The sequence below is a fragment of the Anser cygnoides genome, chromosome Z (genome assembly GCF_040182565.1).
Source record: "Anser cygnoides isolate HZ-2024a breed goose chromosome Z, Taihu_goose_T2T_genome, whole genome shotgun sequence".
Classification (NCBI taxonomy): Eukaryota; Metazoa; Chordata; class Aves; order Anseriformes; family Anatidae; genus Anser; species Anser cygnoides.
Window position 1 is genome coordinate 59,991,787 of NC_089912.1, and position 23,870 is coordinate 60,015,656.

The following is a 23,870-nucleotide window of genomic DNA, read 5'->3' on the forward strand; positions in this document are numbered from 1 at the left end:
TCTTCCAACCCTAATGATTATAGGATTCTAAGCACGGAAGACTGCAAAAGCACCTTCCTCACTGTGGCCAGGCCAAAGCTGAGACTCAAACCCCTCCAGCAACGAGGCCGCCACAGTTTGAGCGTGACACAAAGCCGTGGGGAGCAGAGATACCAGACTTGGAGTGACAAAACAGGAATCGGACGGTGTCACACCCGCTGGGTGACAGCCTCCATCTTGTCTCAAGTAACTACACCAGGAGCCATCTTGTGCCCCCCAAACACCCCTCTTTGGTGCATCTCCCCTGCTTGGCTGTGCCTTTCCTGCCTCGCCCTCCTTCCTGGCCTGTTACCCCTCAGAGCTGAGGTCCCCTTATCGCTGCCACAGCCACCCGGGGTCCCCTCCATCTCCCCGTCCCCTCACAGCCCCCATCCCCTTGCCGCCCTTTTCCCCTCACAGCCCCCTCTCCTCACCGCCCCCTCCCCTCGCACAGGCCCCGCCCCCTTTCGGGCCCCGCTCCTCGCCCCGCCCCCCGCGCTCCGATTCGCTGCCGGCCCTGGCTCATTTGCATATTACCGGCCGCGCCCGGCCCGCCCTCCCCTGTATCAGCGCGAGGAGCCGCGGAGCAGCGAGCTCATTGGTGGGGCTCCCCCGCCCGTCCTTGATGTTCCTCCCTTCTCATTGGCTGCGCGCCGTTGTCAGTCACGGGAACGCCCCGCCCCCCGGAGTGTCCCTCCCTGGCGCAGCCCCGCTCGCTGCATTCAGTGGCGGGTTCCGAGGCGGGCGGAGCTCCGGCGGATGGCAGCTGCTGTCGCACAATAGAGACAGGTCCTCGGCCAGCATCGCTCGGAGGGCAGCAGGAGGAGGCGGACACGCGCTCCGGTAACAATTTTCCAATTGTTAGGAAGGCCTCCGGCCCTTCCCCAGCCCGTCCCGCGGGGGCCTTTTCTGCGGGGAGGCGGCGGGGCGGGCATCGCCTCGGCCCCGGGGGTAACGCGGGCGGGGAGGCGGCCCCGAGGCCGTGTCCCCCCCGGTCACCTTCCCCCGGTTCCCCCGGGTCCATCCCGGGGAGAGGGGCGGCCGCTGCCTGCCGGCCCCGGCCCCAGCCGGGCAGCGCCGCGGCTCCTCAGGAGGAAGCCGCCTGGCCTGCCTGGAGCCCGCCCGCCCGATCCTTTGGGGTTATTTTTTTCACCTCTCGGCCGATTGGGGATAAAGAACCGGCGGTGCGGAGCCTCACAGGTCCTGCCTGGCTCTCACAGCCCAAGCTGTGCGAGGCGAAGGCGCCTCCGAGCCCCTTGGTCGCGGTGTCAGAGATGTCCAGCTGGTTAAAACCCCCCCTAAAACACCCACGAAGGGCCCATAAAAAAGCCAGCCGTGCAGCCAAGCAGCCTTTTATGTGGTGTCTTTGCCTTCTTCCTTCCAAAAAGTTAGTGGCAAACAGAATATACGTACTCATATCCACCAGGGCGATGCAAAGAGCTCCGCAAGCAACTCGTGTGTGGGCAGCCAGGAGCATCTAATGCGCTGCTCGCCTGTGGTAAGGGGAACAGAAACGTGGTCCCGGCGTGTAATTTAAGGAAAAAAGCGTGCCTTAGTCCGAGGACAAAGCCTCTGATAACCCCGAGCAGCGGCGTTATGAGTCAGCAGCGTCAGTGCAGGCGACACTTGAAGGTTTTTTTTTTTTTCCCCTCCTGCAAGCTGAGGAAGTGTTAAAATGTGCGGTAGGGTGCTGGCCTCGGGTGCCTGCTACTCGCACGTCCATCCTTGCTGTAATCCTTTTCTGCACCTTTTCAGCAACAGAAGGAACGCTTCCGTGTTGCTCGGGCTGCTGGCTGATTGTACGTGTGTATATTTTCATAATCCCCTTATGATTTGTGGATTGATAATTGTTACTGTCAGTCCAAACTTTATTGCACACCAAGGTTTCTAAGTGGTAGGCAAGCTTATACGAGGCATGACATCCACTAAAGGTGTTTTTTTTAGTAGGCAGCAGCCCTGTTTCCCTGTCTGCTCGCTGAGTTACTTTCCCAGGAGGGATTCCCTTTTGGAAGCGTGCAGCAGGTGGTGAGGATATCCTTGTTTCTCCCTCACTTTATATAAAATAATCTGTCCGTTTGGAAAGAAGAAAGCAGACGTAGCGTATCCGTGTACCTGTTCTCCGGAACAAAGCAGCAGCAGCTTTTTGTTTTTTTTCGGAGGAATTACTCTGCAATCTTTCTGAAGACTCTGCAGGAGTCTTCTTCGCTTCCAGGAGCCTTCCCAGTAAGACAAACCAAATAAAATCCGGGATGCGAACCCATCTTTCTGGCGGATTAAGCCAAAAGTACCGCTTCCGCGGTTTCCGCAAGCACAGGATGGTGGATTTTGCGGTGCTTTGGGCAAATCTGTCCCCAAAAACGTCCAAAAAGTAGCTCTCTGGTGCGTGCTAAGAGGTTTTTTTACGAACCGAGACTCCAACAAACGCTTCAGCCCAGTTTTCTGCTGGGGCCGCGGGCAGCTCGCCAGCGTTGTGAGTTCAGGTAATTGAGATAACGCCCGCTCTTTCTGCAAACAAGCTCTGAAGTCAGCCTGCTTGATTTCTCTCCCTGCTTTGTTTGCTGAGCGCGTCGTATCGGAGAGAGTGAATTTCCTCTGCTTAAGCGCTCCGCGTCACCCGGCTTTCCTCCCTGTTGCGTGGCTTGCCCCAGAGAAAGAGGAAAGCGGCTGGGGACGGTAAAGATCCGCCCGCGGAAGGAGCAGCTCGCCGCTGGGCGTGTTAGCAGTGACACCTCCCAGCTAATCTGCAAATCTCCAGGTTCCCCGAGGAATGCCATTTACTCGGGACGTTGCTGGAGAGAACCGGGGATTTCATCACCGCTGCAGGCTTCCTGCTAATTTCCCCCAGCAGTGGCAGGTCAGTTCAGGGGACAACCGGCCTCATCCCCTGCTCCTTCCTCCGCTTTGGGGCTCCCCTCTTAACGTGGCAGCGACCCCGGTCCTTTGTCCCCCCCCAAAACCCCGTCTGCGCCACTGGAGGGGGACAGGTGCAGGGAAACACTTCCTTTTTTTTTTTTAAGCAAAACCCTCGCTGGGAGGCACGTTTGGAGCCGGAACTTGCCTAATGGAATAATTTTCGCCTGCTTGATCGTTACCGAAGTGATGAAGCCGGCTAGAGGGTGCCTGGTTTGTGTCACGCTGGGGCAGGCAAGGCGTACCACGGCCTCGTTCCAAGAAGAAAATAAAGCCTAGTTCTGCTGACGCAGGTTTCGGCAGGAATTCCGTTCCTCTTTCAATTCCTCTGCCTTCTTCCTAATTCCCCCTGCTAGGGCACTGCCCAACCTCGGTCCTCTCTCCGCGTGTCAGTATTTTTGTGACACTGCAGCCCCCTTTTTTTCCCCCTCGCAACACCCTTCCCCCTTCTGTATCGGCTCCCTGCTTGATTAGCGAGCTAATTGACGAACCTAGGAGAAATCTGGGCCGCGATCTTGTTGGCTCCTTAAACGCTCATTAGGTGCAACGAAGGAATTTCAGTTTAATTAGAGGAAGATGAGGTGTGGTGTCTGGCCTCCTTGTTTAGGGTGTTTATCGGTGACAAATCAAGGACCCTAGAAGCAGGTGGGGGCGCGTGCTGAGTTATGGCACCAGGCCCGGATCGCTTTCGGCTTCCGCGGGCTCGCCTTCGGGAGCGACGGTGAATGAGCAGCCCCAATGAAAAACATTTTAAGACCGGGCTTGCCGCTCCTAAAGGCTGGCGAAACCTCATTTTGCTTCACCCATCCTGCTGCCGTAGAGTCCTTTCCGGCTGCCCTCCCTTCTGGCCTCCCTTTTTCTCCTTCCTGGCTGCCGCGAGGCAATTCGGGGTTAGTTACCGCTGTGGTTTTGCGAAGGGTCTTGGGTGACACGCACCCGCTTCCCTTCCAACAGCCGGCTCCGAACCACGAGCGTCGATTCAGCTTGCTTCTGTGCCTCAACCTCTTTTTTTTTTTCTTTTTTTTTCTTTGTCTCCTCCTTCCCAGGTGCAGCGCCGAAACCATGTTCTCCCGGCTAAGGGCGGCCGCCGCTCCCTGCTCGCTGGCGCGGCGCGGCGCGCACACCAAGGAGAAAGGCAAGCCGCTGATGTTAAACCCGCGGACGAACAAGGTGGGGGAGCGCCCCGGCAGCAAACGTCTTATCTTCCGTCCGGTAACGGCGCAGCGGACCTTGTCCCGGGGAGAAACCGCCCCCGGGGAGCTTCGTTGGGCCACAGTAAAAAAGTAGGGGGGGGGGGGGGGGGGGGGAAACGAAGGAGTCGGGGATTATTTATGGGTTTACTGCCTGGACGCCCCAAGTACAAGGACTCGAAGTTCCGCCTCCTGCTCCTGCCAGCACGCGCTTCCCTTGCTCTGCTGCCGTTTACGCAACCGCTCCCTTGCACCGGATGAAGGGTCGCTGAGTCTCGCTCGCCGCTGACTTAGTTTTTGGGGGTTTCGGGGCTCATTGAGCTGAAGGAAAGCTTCAGCAGGTCGGGAGTTTCATTGGGCGGTTTGCAAAAGTTAACTTGAATTTCTTTCTCCGCGGGGAGCCGCAGCCCCTCTGTCCCGGTCCTGCCTTTTGCCAGGAGTTGGGACCGAGCCACATCAGCGCGAGACATCCCTGTGCGGGGTCACACGGAGCACCTAAAAATAAGCTTTGAATGGAGCTAGCGGGGAGGGAGAGGCATCGCGTTAATTCCCTGCGCTGGCAGGAACTCCTAACGGTGTCATTTTTTAGCCTGTTTGCTTTTCTCTACCTCCCCGTCCCCAGTTTCTTTATTTTTTTTTGTTAGAAGCAGTCTGGGAATACTGAATCAACTTGTAAACTAAAACTAACGGGAGATGAGGGCTTTCGGCGGGCAGTCCAAGCTGTCTGAACTGGCCGAGGGAGGTGACAAACGCGGCTGCCCCAGCAGGGCATTTCACGAGCAGCGGAGCTGCCAAGGCTCCGCTCCCGTACTTTCACCCTACGTTTTTAACACCTGCTTTTTTCTCTTCTTCCCTGTCCTCTGATTTTATTTATTTTTTTCCCCCCTGTGATGCTTTATATCTCCAATTTTCTCTAAATATTCTCCCCTTCCTTTTCCTTCCCGCTGCGGAGGTCGGAGGCTGGCTGGCTGCGGCAATGAGACCGGGCTTGGCGTGTCGGGGGCAGAGGAAGGAGTAGATCGGTGCGATTTGTCCCGATCAGATTATCTCAGGAGTTCTCCGAGCTATAAACCCTTCGCCGTGCCACTGGAAATTATTTCAAGCCCCGTAAGCTTTTCCAAGTGCCGATTGTGCAACGGCGTTCAGAGACAAAAACAATAGGGCATTTCTTATTGCTTCCCTGGTGTTAAATGTGGGGTTTTTTTACATTTTTTTTGGGGGAAGACTGGAGTTCTCTGAGCACGCCGCGGTATTTTTCGGGGTTTTTTTTCCTCGAGGAGGAAGGGAGGGCGGAGAGCCGCGTGTTAATAGCGGGGGATCTACCTGTCTCCTTCAGGGGCGCGTTGCAGGTTTGCGTTTGGAGGCCGGGTTCGAAGCGTTCATTGTCAGGGCAGCTCGGCAAAGGTCGCGAGCTATATCCGTAATGCCCTTGCTGCTGCGGCCAAACAATTGCAGAACATCCCGTAACTGCGGCGCTGCCCTCCGTGGGCACTCGCTGTCGGCCGCCGCGGTTGATTTCTGCCGAGCTGCTCGGCGCCAGGGATTCGGATTACACCCCATTGGCCTCGGGACCTTTTTATTCCGCTGGAGATCCCCGCTGCGGCGTTTCGAACTTGTTTGGCCGCTTAAAACACCGTTAGGACGCTCAGGTTTGTTTAGGACCCGCAGCGAAATTCTTTGTATTTCGATAAAACTTGGGAAGCCCCCCGATGAATCGCCCAAGTGCGCCTCTCTTCCAGGTAGGTGGCCATCTCCTCCCGCCTTGCGGTCGGCTGTACCGTTAATCCCGTGCTCATCTTTATTCGCTCCCCGATTTTTCAGCCCAATTTATTCCTGCGTATGCCTCAAGCGAATGTTTCTGGTAGGTCGCCTCCGTCTGCGGCGCTGGCGCTCGTAGCGGAGGCGCGTGTGACCTCGCCGACGTCTGGCAAATGGCCAGACAGCGTGTTTCTGATTCAGAATTAAAAAATAAAATAAAATTAAAGCTCTCTGGACGAAACAAATCGAACAGGACAATGCGAGGAAGGATTGTACGAAGCCGAAGATCTAAAAGCGGCCGCTCCTTTTCCCCCCCTCCCCTGCCCGTTTTCACCATGCTGGCCTGCGGCGCGCTGCTTTCTTTGGCTTGAGGAGATTTTTTGGGGTGTAAAATAAGCGATGCCCGCCTCCATTCCTTGGAAAACTGGGACAAATAAGTGGAGATGGGGTCCGCAGCGCGCTTTGTGCCCGGCCCCGTTGCTTTGGGGACGGGAGGTTTCAGGTCTAGGGGCGAACGGCCGGGCATTTGCTCCTTCTGCAGCTTTTATCAGCTTCCCGGAGGCATGCGTGCTTTAAAAAGGGCTTCAGAAGAAGATGGAAGTTCGGAAGGGGTGGAAGAAGATGGAGCTATTTAATGTGTAACTAGGTTTTTTTTTTTATCACCTGGCTGGAGAGGAGGTGTAAGTACCAAAGGTGCGCCCCGTTTAACCGCGGTCAGCTCTCCTGCTCCCGAGTCCCGAGCCGCCGGCACGATGGTCTGGGGGAGGGAAGGAAGGAAACTGCCTGGCTTACGAGGTTTTGGGGCCCTAGAGGGGCTGGCCGATGGTTTTAGTAGCCCTCTTCTTGTAGCTTCGGCGTGGATTTCAAGTCGTACTGATGGGGGAAGCGTGCAAAGCTTTTACAGAATCATAAAATAACCTTTTCTGCTGGATTTTAGCACGCGTGAGTCCTGGCTTCCTCCGTCGTACGCTGCTGTTTCTGGAAAAACGCAGACGAGGAATTAAAGTTTGGAAAGAGGAAGGAAAGCAAAGGGGAACGCCGTGTTCTGTCCCGTTCTCGTGAACACGGACAAACTTCGAATCCACGGCCGAGATAGCAAACGCACCTTGGATTCTTACGAGGGAACCGCGTTGGTTTGCTCTGCAGATGTGTTGCGCAAGGGTGAACTTTGCGATTTAGCCGAAGGAAGCCGTTAAGGAAATGGAAAGCACCTGAACCCGTATGAAATACCCTTTATTTTGAGAGCGTCTACGATGCATTTCGAGGTTTTATGACGCTGAGGTGAACGTGTTGTGATGATGATCAGAAATTACGCGGAAACCATTTGGTCGGCACTTCCCTGTGAAGTGGGCCGGTGTTCGTTTTCCAAACCCTGGCGTGTTCGGATATATCCCGCTTTTATATCTCCGTCAGGGGCTTGGAATGGGTCATCTGTTATAAATTACATCGTTTTTCAGAACGCTTGCAAGCGTTTCTGGTATCGGGTAAAGAGCATTCCCTCCTGTGCATGTCTTGCGAGACTTTGCAGGCAGGGCAAAAAACACCGCCGCTAATAATTCTCTGGCTAGAAACATCTTAGAAACCTCTCGGTATTACCCAGTGGCGCTAATAAAAGTCACCCTTGCAAGATTCGGGTCTCCCGTTCACCTTTACGCCTAGTGGGCAGCTGGAATTTGTCTGCGCTGGTATTTATAGCGTCGCTTGCTCTTTGTAGCAGAAGCCCAGGCGTTAGGGCCAAAGCGAGGTCCAGCCGGTTTGTGGATTAAAGGCGCAGTTCTCAGCGATCCTAAAAAAAAAAAAAAAAAAACTGTCAGCGCTTCGTTTTCTTACCTTTTTTCCTTCCCCCCGTGGCAGCGTGTTGGTTGTGCCGCAATAAATTTGTCTCCGCGTATTAATTATTTCATTTGAGGTCTTGGAAGCGTGCTGGGTTTTTTTTCCCCTAGATGCGCCCCCTGCTTTGGCCGTGCCGTCTAAAAGGGACGCCTGCTTTTTCCCGAGCTGCAAAGAAGATCTCTGTCCTGCAAGGTGCTGTGCAGGGACCGAGCTGCAACCCCAGTGTTTTTGCGTGCTCTGAAAAGAAATCGAGCCTTTTTTTTTTGTTGTTTTCTCCTTCACGTCCTGACTTTTTCGGCATCGTTTTTTTCTGTTCCCAGCGCCTGAAGGGATGGCAGAAATACCGCAGCTGTTTACCGGCTGTGCTTAGCTCAACGTCCGAAATTCCTGGCCCTACGAGTGTGTTTTGTGTAGAGAAGTGGTTGCTTTGAGAAGAAATAAACTGCCGATGGGAACAAATTCGGAGGCAGCGGAGGAAAAAGGGGAAGAAAGTTGAGTCGTCTGCGGTTTCGTGCGGCTTAACGTTCCCAGGGAATCCTTCAACTTCTCTTTTGGAGGACGTCGAAGTGGAACTGAAACAGATCCAGAAAAGAATAAAATGGCTTGCAAATCATTCGCAGATAATAGGAAAAGGAGACACTGAGTTCGGTATTTTCACAACTATTCCGTGGAAGGTTGTCAAATATGAACTATCATCCTTTTTTAGGGTTAAATGCTTTGCAAATCCAAGTATTTGCGAGACTTTTTTTGCAAAATAGTTGATTTTTTTTGTTCCTTTTTCCTCTTTGAGGTAGACTAGCTCGCTTTCAAACTCTTCAAATGTTTTATTACTACAGAACATTGCACAGAAGTAGTTTAAAAAACAGAGGCAGGCAGACCGCTTAAATCGGTGTAGCCAAAATAACCAGTATGAAACGTGATTTAAGTGAACAAAGAGAAAAATAACGCCAAAAAAAGTCAATTAAATTATGTTTTTGCCTGGTTGCACACCATTAAAGAGTGCCAGAGAGGTCTAGCCTCTAAACTGGAGCTTTTTTGTTCATGTGCATTGTGCTTTATACAAATACCTTTGGGAGCCTATTAAATTATCTACAAGAGGTGAATATCTATATATATATAGTCTAATCTTACAGTTTTTATTCTAAAGAGGGAAATTATTGAATCTTTTCCGTGTGATTTGTGTGACTGCAGAACGAATTCGGGGCGTAATGACGAGATGTGAACCTTAGAAGCCTATTTTAAGCCTTTTTTTTTTTTTTCTTTAACCTGGCAGTACGAATCTGAAATGGGATTTTTTTTTTGCAATTTAACCCTTCTGAAACTTAATTTGTTCCAAACGAGGCTTTTTGGTCGTAGAGCGTTACAGTCCTAAGGGATCGGGCATTGCCTTGAGCAAAAACTGAAGGATTTGGGTTGAAATGTGATCTCAGTGGAAGCATTAGGGTGATTCGGTCGCCTTTTGGGGTCTGGATTAGTGAAAATAAGTGGGAAAATGCAGACGTAGAGGAAGCTCTTTGTGGCTGTGAGCGTAGGGAGCAGACTGGGTGACCCCCTCGTTCTGGTCAACCCTATATTTCTGGGAAACGGTTCAAGAGCCAGCTGTTGTTTTACTCCTAAACATCTGCGGTGGAATCTCGTAGCTCTTCTCCAGTTTCACACAGGGAAACGACATCTGGGAGAGGGCACCCGAGGACTCAGCGCAGCGGAAAAGCCGTGCTCAGGAGGGGCGCCCACGCAGGAGAGCCCCCAGCGGAGACAAAAATGCCCAAACCTGCGCCCTGCGGCACCTGCTGTAGGATTGCACCCACCCCCAGAATATTTCTCCGAAGACACCCTGGTCTGATAACATTTGGGATATCTGAGGCGCCACGGATGTCCTGGAAGTGGGCAGTCAGAAGTGGCAAAAATAAATCCAGGATAAATAGAAACGCTGGAGGAAAAACAGCCGAGTCTTTCTGACCTTTATTTCTCTCGTTCTCACCTCTCTTTTGTTTTCAGGGGATGGCCTTTACGTTACACGAACGGCAGATGCTCGGCTTGCAAGGACTTCTGCCTCCTAAAATCGAGACGCAAGACATTCAAGCCTTACGCTTCCACAAGAATTTGGCAAAAATGACGGACCCCTTGGAGAAGTAAGCACCCCTCCGGCCTTGTTTTGTCCTGCAAGTAAATGGAAATGGCTGGAAAAAAATATTTCATGGCGTTAAACCAAAGAAGTCTGTGCCTTCATGTGTTTTTTTTTTCAGTTGTTGAAGGTTATTTTCGATGTTGCACAGAAAACTGCATTCATCGCGTGTCTAGATGAGGTTGGGGAGCGTTATTTTAAAATATTCCGTAGTCGTAAGGCAACAAAAAAGAACACGCACAAATTAGCTGGTAACAAAGCTCAAACTACCTGGCAGCAGCTTGCTGTTGACCTTGCCGTTACATTCCTGTAACGTGTAAGGTTTGGGTGGCAGTTTTTGAGGGCACAGAACTAGTTTGGGGGCAAGGGGTGAGGGGGGGGGTCAGCTGAAGCATACTTAAAGCGTGTGAGGGTGAAAATAAATTGAGGGTTTAATAATTTGGTGTGAAAAATAGCATTTATCGTATCCAGTAGTTACTGCTAGGAAAGAATTGAGGTCGTGTTTCAAGCCTCTTAATGGGTAATCTCTTGAGATTTGTTTTTAACCCTCTGGTTGGATGAAAAAGTGTGGGGGATTTTGATTTATTTCTTATTTTTGAATGCTTGTTTGTTTCATAGAATGGCATGTTTTTAGCATCCCGTTAACTGGTTTCATACATGCCTATGCGTATCTACGTGTCCAGCTTGAGTGGGAAAAGGGATTTCGTGAAGAAAATAACGTGAAGTTTTTGCTTCGATGTTTTTCACCTTGTCTTAAATAAGCATAAACGTGTAAACCGTTAAATTGCTGATTTTTTTTTTTGTTTGTTTGCTTGGTTTCAGGTATATCTACATAATGGGAATCCAAGAGAGAAATGAAAAGTTATTCTACAGGGTTTTACAAGACGATATCGAGCGGTTAATGCCGATTGTGTATACACCAACAGTGGGCCTCGCCTGTTCCCAGTACGGGCACATCTTCAGGAGACCAAAGTAAGAACAGTAGATGGATTTTGCTGTTACTTTTTCTTGTTTTCTCTGCATTTCTTCCTTGAGGTTTGGATGTGTTTTATTTCGTTTTCCTTTGCATTCACCTGCACGAGAATTGCTCCAGTTCGGGGCGGTAGAAGTTCGTTAAATCATAACTGAACGCTCAGTTCATGCTGGAAAACGGAACACCTGAAAACAAAAGCGGTAATATGGCAAATAATTACCAGAAGAGGGGTTTCGGCCCCATTTCTAGCTCTTCCCAAGATGCCATACAGCTCCCTTTTTCCCAGGGGCAGCGCTGTGGCTTTCTGCAACGCTCGAAATCCCGTCTGTGGAACCGAAGACCTGTTGAGAACAGAGGATTTGGAGGCAAGCGTAGGTTAAAAGGGATCTCTGAAGGCCAGCCAGCGTCACCCTCTGCTCAGGAGGGGTTTCATTAGATGTCTTCTCCTTGAGGAAAAGAAACAGACGCTTCAGCTCTTCACCTGGGCTCTTTTCTGCTTCGTTGCCTCCCCTTTTCCCAGAGAGAAGCACTCCTGAAAAGTATTTCCTCCGTGGTTTTGTTCCAGAGTGTCCAAGTGACTGCGTAGAAATGCATACAACAAATTGTCCTTTGCATGTTTTGTGTCAGTGATGGCAACACTGCAATTTTAAGAAAGTTTTACTGTTTAAATTTTAGTTTTACGAAGCAAAGTGAAATTTCTGATTGTCACCTGTAAAATCTTTCTTTTTTTCTTTCAGAGGATTGTTTATTTCAATCTCAGACAGGGGTCACATAAGGTCCATTGTGAATAACTGGCCAGAGAACGACGTCAAGGTACTGCCATTGTATGATTCTTCTTTCTAGTTGTTATTTCATCTCCGGAGGGCTTCTTGGCCAGCATTTGATGGGAATCTAAATGCTGAATAATGCCTCCTTGGCAGTTGTTTTGACAATGATTGCAAAACAGAGCTAATGAAGATAATGCGCATCTTGAAGAGCGGTGTTCTGTTCTGAATACGAAGCTCGTGTTTCTGTAAGCAGCGATGATGAGAACTAGATTTGCCAAACGGTTTATTTAATTATTCCATTTTTGGGGGGGAAGTGCTGGGGAACGCATCTTTGGGTCTCATGTTACGTAGCAGTAGGAGAGGTAGATTAGGACACAGAAGAGATGGTTGGGAAGCCCCCATCCCATATTTTGCCATTAAATCCTGTTTGACCCAGTTGGGTGTGGAACCACAAAGGGAGAGGAGGTGGATGATACTTACCCAATCTTTTTGATGTCTGGATTTAGGGGTGGAAGTCATAAACCCAAGTTAGGAGCTGCCGTTCAACACGGTGGCTGGGTTTCTTCCCAGTTAGCTTTCATTTCAGGGATTTGGGCAGCAGCTTTCAGCAAACAAAACGGGACGTAGCGGAGTCTAACGTTAAACATTATTGCTTCAGGGTAAAAAGAAATTCCTTGCGATGTGTTCTTTGTTTAACTGCACAAATATACCTGATTGTTTGCCTGGAAAAAACACGGTTGGTATCACTATAAACTTTACAAATTCCAGTAATTATCCGTAGCTTCGCTTCTGTTTGTTTTCAGGCTGTTGTTGTCACTGATGGAGAAAGGATATTGGGTCTCGGAGACCTCGGGGTGTATGGGATGGGAATCCCAGTGGGGAAACTCTGCTTGTATACGGCCTGTGCAGGAATCCATCCAGATAAATGCTTGCCTGTGTGCATCGACGTTGGAACTGACAACACAGTGAGTTAGACAAAAACTTTGCCTGAAACTGTCGCTGTGAAAAGTATCTAATTAAAAGCATTTAGTACTATAAGATGTTTATTCGAACACTTAAAGATAAAACCAACCATTTTGTGTAAGGATAAGTGATTTGGAATTCACTGTTACATCTGTGATAGAAAAACTCGGGTTAGTTTGACAGCCAAGTGGTGTGTTTGGAAGCAATTTGAATGCTGGAACACTGCAAAATAGATTGAAGTCAGCTGAACTGACTTTAAGAGGCTGGTAACGCGAATCGGATTTATTAAAGCAGTTTATTGTTCACGGTATTGATCCGTTCCGTTTTAAAAGTAGCTGTCACCAACCTCCAAGCGCCAGCTGAAATTCCTGAGCGTTGATACAGACTGGAAGCAGATACAGCAGCCCTGTAAATGCAGTATCTTTGAGAACGGTGTGAAATGTGAACTCCGGGAAACGTATACGGAGGAAGTGATTCATCCTGCTGCTCTCTTTGATTTATTCCCTTTCAGACCCTCTTAAAAGATCCATTTTATATGGGCCTGTACCAGAAAAGGGATCGCTCGCAGGTCTACGATGACCTCATTGATGAATTTATGGAAGCCATTACAGACAGGTATGACCCTGAATATTCTGCATGGAAGTGTCTGATGGCAAGAAAACTCCAGGACACACCGTCCTTGTAAAAATCGCTTCAGGAATAAAGACAAGACTAGATGTCAAGAGATGCCTTTGTATTTCTGGCTCTGTAGTGACTTTTTTCTGTGACCTGTTTGTATTTACCTGTTGAATATGCCCGGAATGGAGATGGAGCTCTTTGAATCCTGAGGACATCTTCTGTCCAGAGATAAACATGCAGGATTTGTTTTAAAATATTTGTTTCTCGGTGAGCCTGATGGTGTTAATGTCTGCCACGTTCTGTAGGTATGGCCAGAACACCCTTATCCAATTCGAAGACTTCGGAAACCACAACGCTTTTCGGTTTTTGAGAAAATACAGAGAGAAATACTGTACCTTCAACGATGATATCCAAGGTATACCCTTTGTTTGTGTTCCTGATGTACGTCCCAAAAGGTTTCCTAAACAAAATCTGCCACGGAGATCTGTTCAACTCCCTTCAGGTTTGTCCTGCTTTTATAGGGACGGCTTCGGTGGCCTTAGCGGGACTGCTGGCAGCGCAGAAAGCCACTGGCAAACCAATTTCGGAGCAGAAGGTGCTGTTCCTTGGAGCAGGAGAGGTGAGTTCTCTTCAGCTCTCTAGAACAACGCAAGATCTAAGTGTATTATATTTCCTGGTCCTGCAGGATCTGTGGATTCTTTGAATTTCTTTGCGGAATTCTTTTTAAGGCAAGATGAAATACATCAACAGGAGGGAGTGGCTGCTTAAGGGATGCTATCTGAAAGCGGTTCGCCATCTGCCAGGGCTCAGTTTTTCACTTTTTTTGCATGGATTTATGAAAGCAGCGGGGAGCTGTGTGTAGATGGGGGGGGGGGGGGGGGGGGAATTTACCGTAAAATTATGACTCAGTAGGAAAGGGAGGAAGCACATCTGTTAATTTTTATGGCATTACTGCTGTGGTTTTCGTGGGAAGTTAAATCAGTGGCTGTTTGCAGCAGGCGCTTGCTGGTGGCGGTACCAGCACCGTGCTCCTTGGTACATCAGCAAAATTGCTTCTACGGTGCTGACAAAATCACTTAATTAGCTGAAAATCCTCCTGCTGGGCCAGGTCCTGATGGCGGTAAGTGGCTGATGCGGTGGCGTTGCCTCTGAACCGAGCCCTGCTCCGCGCCTCCCTCTACCTGCCAGGCTCAGCACCGTGTGCAGCTGGTGCAGGAGGAGGGAGGTAGAGGGGAAGCACTGCCAGCGTCCCCTTTCTGCCCTCCATCACAGGCAGGAGAGAGGTTCAGAAAGCGGTTAGGCACAAGCCGCCTGGCCGTGGTTCCTTGGCAGGAGGCCTGCAGCACTACCTTGTTCCCCGTGTCCGGCTGGGCTGCTTTATTGTGGCTGCTTCACGGGGCTGGCACGGGGGCAGAGCACGCAGGAGAGCTGCCTCCCTCTTCGGCTCGAAGACGTGATGCCGTCGATGCCAGAAATCTGCTCCAATCCAAGCAAACAGCGCTTGCGTTTCAGAGCTGACCTAAGAAATTAAGTCGGGGGGGGGGCGATCTTGAGCAGATGTTTGTGATGACAGACCCCTTTTTGTGACTCTTTTAAAAAAACGAAGTCCTTTTATCCCCAAGGCTGCCCTGGGAATCGCAAACCTCATCGTTATGGCCATGGTGGAAAATGGCGTTTCAGCAGAGGAAGCCTACAAGAGAATATGGATGTTCGACAAATACGGATTGCTGGTTCAGGTAGGGGTGCGCCAGGCCTTGAAATACCACAGAAATACCCCTGCTTTACGTGTCCTCGTCACAATTAAATCAACGTTTATTCGTAGGGCCGAGAACAAAAGGTAGATTCCAACCAGGACCCATTTACGCATCCGGCTCCAGAGCAGATCCCAAAGACGTTTGTGGATGCAGTGAATGTACTCCGGCCTTCCGCTATCATCGGTAAGTCAGCTCGTTTCGTTTCCGTTTCCACGACTCGGCTGTTTGTTGCATTTACTCTTGCTAACGTTGCCCCCAGGAGGCTGGTGACGGTGATCTGCGTGTCTGCGAGATGGAAAAAGCGAGGATTAGGAAGAACTTCTTTCCCGAAAGGGTTGTGAGGCATTGCAACGGGCTGCCCGGGGAAGTGGTTGAGTCGCCATCCCTGGAGGTCTTTAAAAGACATTTAGATGTTGAGCTTAGTGAGATGGTTTAGCGGAGGGCTTGTTAGTGTTAGGTCAGAGGTTGGACTGGGTGATCTTGGAGGTCTCTTCCAACCTCGATGATCCCGTGATTTTTATTTATTTGTACCCGTGTGTTTGGGCGCGGTCAGAAATACCAACACCAAACGAATGCACGTCGCACAGGTAACACCCAGCTAGCATGAATCATCTGCGGAGAGCCTGGATTTCCCACTCCTTTATCCGGGGTAGTGATAAGTGTTCTTTACAGAGATCAATACGAAAAAAAAAGCACGTGAAAATAGGTATTTGGAGCACGTTAATTAGGTGTTCCTGTGAAAATGAGAATTTTAAGCAGCCACCAGCAGAGCAGTGCCTGGTCTCGGTCTCCTCTCGCGAGAAATGTGATTCTTTGCTCCGAGTGGGGGGTCAGCTGGATCTGCAATCACCGTCATCAGTCCTCAAGCAACCACATCCTGATTTTTTCGTCGTTTCCGCTTCCTTCAGGGGTCGCGGGAGCTGGGCGGCTCTTCTCTCACGACGTGATCAGAGCGATGGGCTCTATCAACGAGCGACCGATAATCTTTGCACTGAGTAACCCCACGGTGAAGGCTGAGTGCACGGCAGAGGAAGCGTATACGTTAACGGAGGTACGTGATGTTTAGGAGCGTCGACCTGTTGGCACTTGGTAGAGTATGTTGGCGACCCTCTGTCCTCGCGTTCCCCTGTCCCGGGGTCTGTAACCGTCTTTGAACTGGCTGCTAATTTCATCTCTTTAAATTTTAGACTTTCAGGGGTGGGGCTTTTGAAAAGACATCTCTTTTTTTTTTTTCTTTAAGCGCAGTCCCAGATCTAGCAACTCACCTGCGTAAAAATGAGTGGGTGGAGATCTTTCTTTGTGTGTTGATGCAGAAATGTGAACCTCTTCCTTCCACTGTTAGCGCGGTTGAGTTTTCAGCGTTAAAACCTCGCTGGTGTTAGCTTCGCAGAGGGAAGAACAGAACTTCATCTTCTCCAGTACAAGCCTGGATTCTCTTCTAGGTCAATCTTCTTGGAGAAAACCTTTGCTACAGAGATTTGCAGGTCCAGAGCGAGCCCTAGACAGAAACCATGACAGCCTCTGGACAAAATCTAGCTTTTGATAGCAAACGGGAACACTCTAAAATGAAGATTATTGAATATCTCAGAGAGATGTCGTTAGCCAGAACAGTGGCTAACTGTCTGAGGGAGAATCAGTACCAGGTTTGCTTGCGTTTTTTTTTTACGGAATATCAACCAACCAGTAGATGTTTTCTGGGGAGGGATTCGTTTGCTCTTCAACCTGTGGCTGTGCGTAGAGGCCCAAGGAGCAGTTGTATCAGATGCAGAAGCCAGATGCTGCTGGTTAGATTCAAGCGTGGCAAAATGATCGCCAAAGGAGCTGTGTTTACCCCAGAAAACGTAATAATACCCTTCCCTTCAAGACACAGGAGTCACCTAGAAAATTCTACCCAATGTTACTTAATTAAAGGAGTTTGTCTTGCAATTAGGGATCGGAGCTGCCAGCCCCACGCCCCTTGTGGCCTCAGGACCAGCCTAATCCCGGCTGGTGTGAAATCGTTCACCAAGCCAGGAGGAAGTCTCGAAGGAAATGAAGACATCACCGCTAACGTTTTATTCCTTCTTCCACTAGGTGGCACCTCTGAAAGCCTGGCGGTGCTTTAGTGCCCTCTGCCACTGTGTGTTTGTATTGTGTGGGCTTTTGTTGTCTTCTAATTTTCACTCTTTTGGTCTTTTCCTTAAATGGATGGCGTCTATATTTTGCTGCCTACATAAAAAGGCTGTTGTCACGGGTCCCCTAACATTCAAACACAGTCCCTGAGCCTTCATCCTCTTTGATAATTTCTTCTCAAACACAGTGGTCCTGGGAAGCCTCAGATATTCTAAGTAATGTTATTAAATCCATCATGCAAAAGAAAGTCAAGATTCTTCGCTTGCTGGGATTTTACTGCTTGAGGAAAGGGTATATTTAGCTGGAGGGTGTATTTCACACTCCAAACTCCGGATTTGTTTCATTATTTCGCACTGATTAAAGTCCTTTTCGAGGAAGGACAAGGCGGCTGCGTTGTTCACTCCTCCCGGAGCTCTCAGTTTCAGAGACAGTAAGGTAATAGCAGCCTCCTGGCCAGGAGTGAACAAGTGACCTTTTCTTACTGTACTTCGATTTCAGTCTCCTTTTGGAAGTGCCCGTTAACTCTGCTCCCTCTGTACAGTCCCTGTCGTGGTGTGTCCTGGCTTGTGGCCATGGTTCCTGGATAATTCTCTAACGGTTAACACACAAGTAATTTTATTTTCCGTACAAGTAGCTCCTCTATCTCTGCTGCCTTTAAGAACAACGAATGGCAAAGCAAATAATTATCTTCCATTCCTTAGGAAGCTGCACGGTTCGATGTACGCGCTTGCCTCTTTTGCCTTCCGGATGTTTGCTGCAGAAAGAGGTGCTCACCGCTTCTTTTCTCTCTTACAGGCCCTTTCGGGAAGGGGAAGTTGTCGTTCTGGGGACTGCAGGGATTGGGTCGGCGAGGGGTTCGAGTCTGCGCTTCTATCCGGCTGCATTCAGCAGGGCCGTTCACCCTTTTGCCTTATCGCGTGCTTGGGGACCTTCCTGATTCAGTCCGAGAGCTGGCAGGGATCTGCAGGACACGGCTGTCCCCGTATTTCGTAACGGCTTTCTTTCTCCGTGCCGCCGCCTCTTGAGGAACCGACTCGCAAAAGCGGTGATCGTTTATTTCCCTTCGTTTAACAGGGACGGTGCCTGTTTGCCAGCGGCAGCCCCTTCGACCTGGTGACTTTGGAAGACGGAAGAACCTTCAAACCAGGCCAAGGAAACAACGCTTACATTTTTCCGGGTAATAACCCAAATCGTCTTCTGATCTTTTTAAGGCCGGGCCGTTAGCATCTCTTTCTGGGTTCCCTTGCTTCCCTAGTTAGTGCGGCAGCGCGAAGGAGAGCTGCTAACGGTGTTTAACGATGAGAACTTGCTCCGAAGAACGATTGAAAGGAAATTAGTTAAGGATGGGTGCCACGCACGTGATGTGCGCACGGCCGGGGGCTGCTTCTAAGGAAACAAAAGGCTTATTAAAGGCTTTGAGGGCCGCTGCGCCATGGGTTCTTCCGCTTGTTTGCCTGGGGGAGGAGAAAATAAGTGTCAGGACAGCCTCTCGAGTTTATTTCCGCACAAGAGAAGCGTCAGAGATATTTCTCTGCTTCCCCATTTTCTTTCCCTTTCTTCCCTCAGCTGCTAAGCTCCAACCCCCTGTCAAAAGCCACCTGTTAGGGTAAACGATTAGCCCGCGTGGTAATAGTTCCTTGAGCGTGCGTAGGAAGCTACGGGAGGAATTAAAAATAACAGCAGCTTCTGGGCAGCAGGCTGCGTATTTGCAAGTGATGTGGCCCTAATCGGCGATAATTTTATTGTAGGCGTGGCTCTCGCTGTGATCCTCAGCAGTGTTCGACATATTAGTGATAAGGTTTTCCTAGAAGCTGCTAAGGTAAGTGTGGAAGCAGAGTAGGCTGCGGCTTCTGACCTGACAGCGCACGGCGCGATGAGCGGTTCCTCAAATCTTGCCGAAACCCGAGGATTTTCTTCGGGTTTCCTTTGTGCCTCCCTAGGGGGGGAAAAAAAAAAAAGGGTTTCGATCGAAGACGGTCATGAAAAACATCAGAGCCCATTGGAAATGTAGATTTTCGGCCGGAAACCGAGCACCCAAACAGCAAATCTTCGCGTGACTTGCCTCCCAGCCTCGCGGGGCCTGCGTTTTCCTCCTGCCCCGCTCTTGCTTCCGCTCCCGGCGGTGCGGGCGGGGACGTGTGAGCTCCCTGGGCTCCCGTCCTGCTTTTCTGCTCTGAATCAACTGCAGTCCTGTAGGCGCCTGGTACTCATAAATCCCGTGGTTAGGGGTAGCTCAGCCTCCGAAAAACTGGGTCTTAGTCTGTCAAATATTTACGAGCCTGATAACGGGCACGGATTGTAGAACTGACCTCCGAGAATATCGAGATTTTTGATTGCCTTTTTCCGCTGCTTTAGGGAAAACTCTAGTAGCGAGAGCACCACAGCTTGCTTCTCTCAGGCATTTTAGCATGTTCCTGATCCCACTCGGCAGGTAACAAGTTGTTGCTTTTCTAATTCCAGGCGTTGGCGGAACAGTTGACTGACGAGGAGCTCGCGCAGGGAAGACTTTATCCCCCGCTGTCTAATATCAGGGAAGTTTCTATTTATATTGCTGTCAAGGTGAGTGTGAAACACGAAAGTTTCGTACAAGTTTTCACATAAAAGTGTGCTGCAAGTGTTTTAGGTGGATATTAGTGCACGGTGGAACCCTTGGACACTAGGTGCTTTGGGCACAACAAGAAAACAGCCCAACCCTTTGTGCGTTTTATAGGAAACGCGTAATATTCTCGGGTTTGTTGGATGCTTCAGTTTGGCAGTGGTGATGGGGCCAAAATTGGGCTCTTCGATTTCTGAAACGAAGTTTTCAGAGCCCTGATCGTTCGGGAGTTGTGAAAAGACTTCGGTGTTTGGCTTTATTCGGCTCGTAAGTCCCAAATGGAAGCGCGAACGTTGCGCGGATGTAGTAACAGGCACAAACCGCGTGGTGGTTTAACTTTGCAGGTGATGGAGTTTCTGTACGCAAACAACATGGCTTTCCACTACCCTGAGCCTGCGGACAAGAACCGCTACATTCGATCAAAAGTTTGGACCTACGAATACGAATCCTTCATGCCAGACGTGTACGACTGGCCTGAGTCCAAGGTTCACTGATGGACCAGAAGATCGCACTCCTCAGGCAGTACCTTCTACTCTGCAGGGATCCCTTTTTCAGACCAATTTCAATCATGACCTTTGAGTCCTGTAATTTATTTTCACTTATTTTGGTGTCCCTTTGCCCTTCTCCCTTGATGCAGATTGCTCCCCGCTCCCCCAAGTTATCCGGTGAACTGTGTGGATGATGGCATCCATTGCGGGATCGAGGGAGAGCTTTTCCAAATTAATTCTAAAAATGACGTTGCATTTCTGCCTTAGAGCCCTTACCACGCTAAATAATCTGATTAACAATGTTTTAGCTGCACGTGCGTGATGCTCCCTCGTCACTGCTGATTTCCAGAACGATTTATTTCTGCTTCTCGTAATCAGTCTTCTGATTGTGTCCCGGTGGTGTCACACAGCATTATTTGTGACAACACCAGAGAGAATTCGTTCAAAAACAAAAGCTGGGGGGGCAGCTTAAGACAAATTTAAGTCTGACGGGCTTTCTGCTTTGTCTGATACTCAAAGATGCCCGTGTCCAGACTTCCTTGTGGCATTGGCTGCTCTCTTTCTCTGAATGTGCTTCGAGGAGCAGCGCGGTGCGCGCGCGTGGGATCCGCAGCAACGTTGCATTTCGTCTTTTCGGCATCGCGTGAAATCTGTTAGGAGGCAAAATGCGAGCTAGTTAAAATTATCCTAGGAAAGCCTGAATATATATTAATCACGTATGAGCTTGAAAAAAAGCAAAGCTGTGCTGTTATCTCATCAAATACATCGCGTAAAGGCAGAACCTGAAGTGATCCACGGAAATCTCGGAGAGATTTTGCAGGGAGATTTTTGCAGTTGACTCCAAGGTGACGTACCGCCGGCTTTTTTGTTCCGTTTCTTTCTCTTTTCAAAGTTCCTGTTCCTCTCAGCCGCATCGTTTCTCCCTCGCTTCGCCTCGTTTTCCCAAAAGGACTCGTGTATGACGTTTTTTTATGACGTTGCCGACTCAAACACCCCCGAGCGGGACTCGCTTGCCGCGTTGAACAACCAAACCCCCCCCCCCAGAGCCAGCGAAGCCAACCCCGAAGGCGTTACAGGCAGCTGTTGACGCGCACGCTGACGGAATTTGGGCTCAATGATTCTTGTGGCCCCAGTTCAGTTTGCACCCAGTGAATGTCAGACTTGAACGACCTAACGCTTAGAAGTTGCAAGTTGATCGCTTCACTCTGTTTACAGATTTGTCACTTTTGTTTATTTTTCTGTGAAAACGAAAATTTCTAGGTGAATTTTTGTCTCCTTTTCCTTGCACATTTGATACCGATACCACAACGTGCGTTCCTCTTGTTGTTTTTTTTTTTTTTTTCTTTATATCAGCTTTGAGTGCCCTCCGTTTCTTTGTTCTGCGGGCAAGGACACAGCCGTAGCTACAGGCTGGGGTCTTTGTGACAGCAGCAAGAGTACGTCTTGAACAGAAATAAAGGCGATGCGCTCTCCCACGGCGTGCTGGAGTGAAGCAGAAAAAGGACAAAAATAAAGTAAAAAGGTTGCACTGGCTAAATAAATTACAATAGATCTGCAAGAGCTCTGTTGGCAAACAAAGCTGGAATCCAAAGAGGTGAAGTAAAGCTTGCTCATCGGGACTTACCCGTGGCAAGCACATCTCATGTCCTTATTTATGATGGAATAAATAAAGTCTCCGCAGAAGTGTGCAAAACAGACCCAAAATACAGCAGGGAAAATAGTCTCTGTACCTCCTTAGACGTGATCTCTGTCATTTCCAGCCTAGTCACCAATTTTAAAGTAAAGTCGATGTAGCGGAGAAAGAACAGCGAGCTTTTGGAAGGCTTTGCCTAAGTGAGAGGAAGAAGACTGATTATGTAAATGCAGAAAACGGTGACGTGGGGGGAAAGACCGCGCATTCAAACTGTGGTAAAACGCTGTCTGGTGGGGCTCTAAGTGCCGCGTTGCCAAGCTGTGCGACTTAACGTGGTTCGCGACTTGTACATGTGAGTATATATACAGAAAAGACCAACGCCTACACGTGATGTTTTTACAAAGAACGCTTTTTTTCATCTATTTTTGCTATGCCCGTTTTTAGCGTATTTAAATCTGTGACCTTACTGGAGGAAAAAAAAAAAAAAGATTATTTATTTAGCGTACAATTGTTTTTACCTCCTGAAAACGCACCTCTTGCCGAAGCCCGTGTGTCAGTGGAGTTCTGCATCACTGAATCCAAATACGTTGGCAATGCACACTTCCTCACTTCTTCTGACGACGTACTAATTAGGCAGAAGAGTAATGAACGTATCCTATGCACTGATCTCGTGTCCTGGCTGAGACTGATCGCAAAGGCAGGGCCGTCAGTCCGTGATTCTAACTTGGTTTTACAAAATAAAGCTCTACATCCGTCTCTTCGGTCTGGTATTTTTTTTCAGGCAAGAAGCGGGGTTTGGCCGTACTTTAAAGAAAATCTGGCGCTTGGGAAAACAGAATTACCTGCTCCCAGCGGGAGGCTTGCTTTGGGCAAGAGTGGTCTCGGTTCCCAGAGGGAGCTACCCCACGGGAAATTGGTAGTGGCTTCTGTCAAGCACGGGAAGGGTTTGTGCTGTGTGAAATGCAGTCCTTTCCCTTCCTGGCACGGGCTCCCTGCTGTCTTTAAGATGCCACGCTGGATTGTTCAGAACTGGCTGGCAGCGGGATTTGCCAAAATGCAAACGTTTCTGCATCTTTTTTCTGTAAATCCCACCATGCAGGTGAGGAAAAAAAAAAAAACACAATCTTTGAGGCTCCAGTTACGCAGTACAGTTGTGCCCCTGTATGGTTGCAGATGTTTTAGAGCTCTAGAGTTCGACTAATCCGTCCCAGTTACAGCAGCGAAGTGGTACCAGTAAGGTTTTCTCCGTGCATGCACGCTCACAGACATTGTTTAATCAGGTTCTGCGAGTCATCTCTAATTTGCAATATTCTACAGAATTCTACCTTCAAGGTACAGCTGTACCTAGGGATCAGAACTTCCCGTTCAATTCAGTAGCTTAGTTTTTTCCAAGACTCGTAGTCTTAAAACCAACGGGAGCAGGACCGAGCATCTTGCTAGCAACATATAGAAACATCTGAGTGAGGAGAAGTGAGAATATACGGCTGTTCCCGTGTCGTGTGTAATATCCTTTAAAGCCCAACTGGGACTTGCCACCTCTCTTCCTGGTTCTCTTTGTGAACTGTGACGTTTCATGACAATGTGTTTGTTTCCTAAACTTAAAACCCAGTGACATTTCCCGTGCAGATCGGTGTTTAACGTGTTTCCCATGGTAGGTGTGTGTTCTCTGTACTGTTTTTTCCAGCGTGCTGTTTTGCAGAAGGGGGTAAAGCGACCCCTTGTCACACAATAACTAAAGGAGAAAGACAACATACCTTTTAGTTTTTCATTAGCAGCGTTATTTAGTGAACACTGCAGTAAGAGGGTTGGGACCAGCATTCTGTAGCTACAGCTGTTTAGTTCAGCTGACTGGGCTTCAGTAAATCCAGATTTTCTTACTTTTAGGGCTTGCTCCAGGTCTGCTCGATGTTAGGGGTGCAGGTTAGAGCACCTCTGTTATTTAGATAAAATTATCTACAAGACTTTCAAGTAAGGACTGTAAGGACAGTACGGTTTGGACTTCAGTTCTGTGTTGGCTGTGCGTGCTATTCCTTAGTTTAAGAAAACTCACTGCCACTTCTGGATTCTTTACAATGACACAGTTACGAACCGTACCGCTGTCCCCTTTCCTAACAGATGTTTGTAACAGGCAG

General features: G+C 49.3%; 1 protein-coding gene across 6 annotated transcripts; it reads left to right on the top strand.

Annotated features, from left to right (window-relative positions):
• The first annotated feature begins 705 nt into the window (after window positions 1–705).
• On the top strand, window positions 706–22,494 carry ME2 (malic enzyme 2). 6 transcript variants are annotated; one of them, XM_048079735.2, is made up of 18 exons: window positions 711–861; window positions 2,774–2,872; window positions 3,036–3,221; window positions 3,975–4,098; window positions 9,708–9,841; window positions 10,657–10,806; window positions 11,545–11,620; window positions 12,378–12,539; window positions 13,049–13,152; window positions 13,461–13,570; window positions 13,677–13,774; window positions 14,778–14,891; window positions 14,978–15,092; window positions 15,818–15,960; window positions 18,096–18,198; window positions 18,770–18,840; window positions 19,482–19,580; window positions 19,962–22,494. In XM_048079735.2, exons 4-18 carry the CDS (start codon window positions 3,991–3,993, stop codon window positions 20,109–20,111), a joined length of 1,737 nt encoding a protein of 578 aa, XP_047935692.2. In that variant the 5' UTR covers window positions 711–861; window positions 2,774–2,872; window positions 3,036–3,221; window positions 3,975–3,990; the 3' UTR covers window positions 20,112–22,494. The 6 variants fall into 6 exon arrangements, 5 of the variants coding, with proteins under 5 accessions (XP_047935691.2, XP_047935692.2, XP_047935693.2 ...); XM_048079736.2 differs by lacking the exon at window positions 3,036–3,221; XM_048079734.2 differs by lacking the exons at window positions 2,774–2,872; window positions 3,036–3,221 and having other exon boundaries at window positions 706–861.
• The last annotated feature ends 1,376 nt before the right edge of the window (window positions 22,495–23,870 follow it).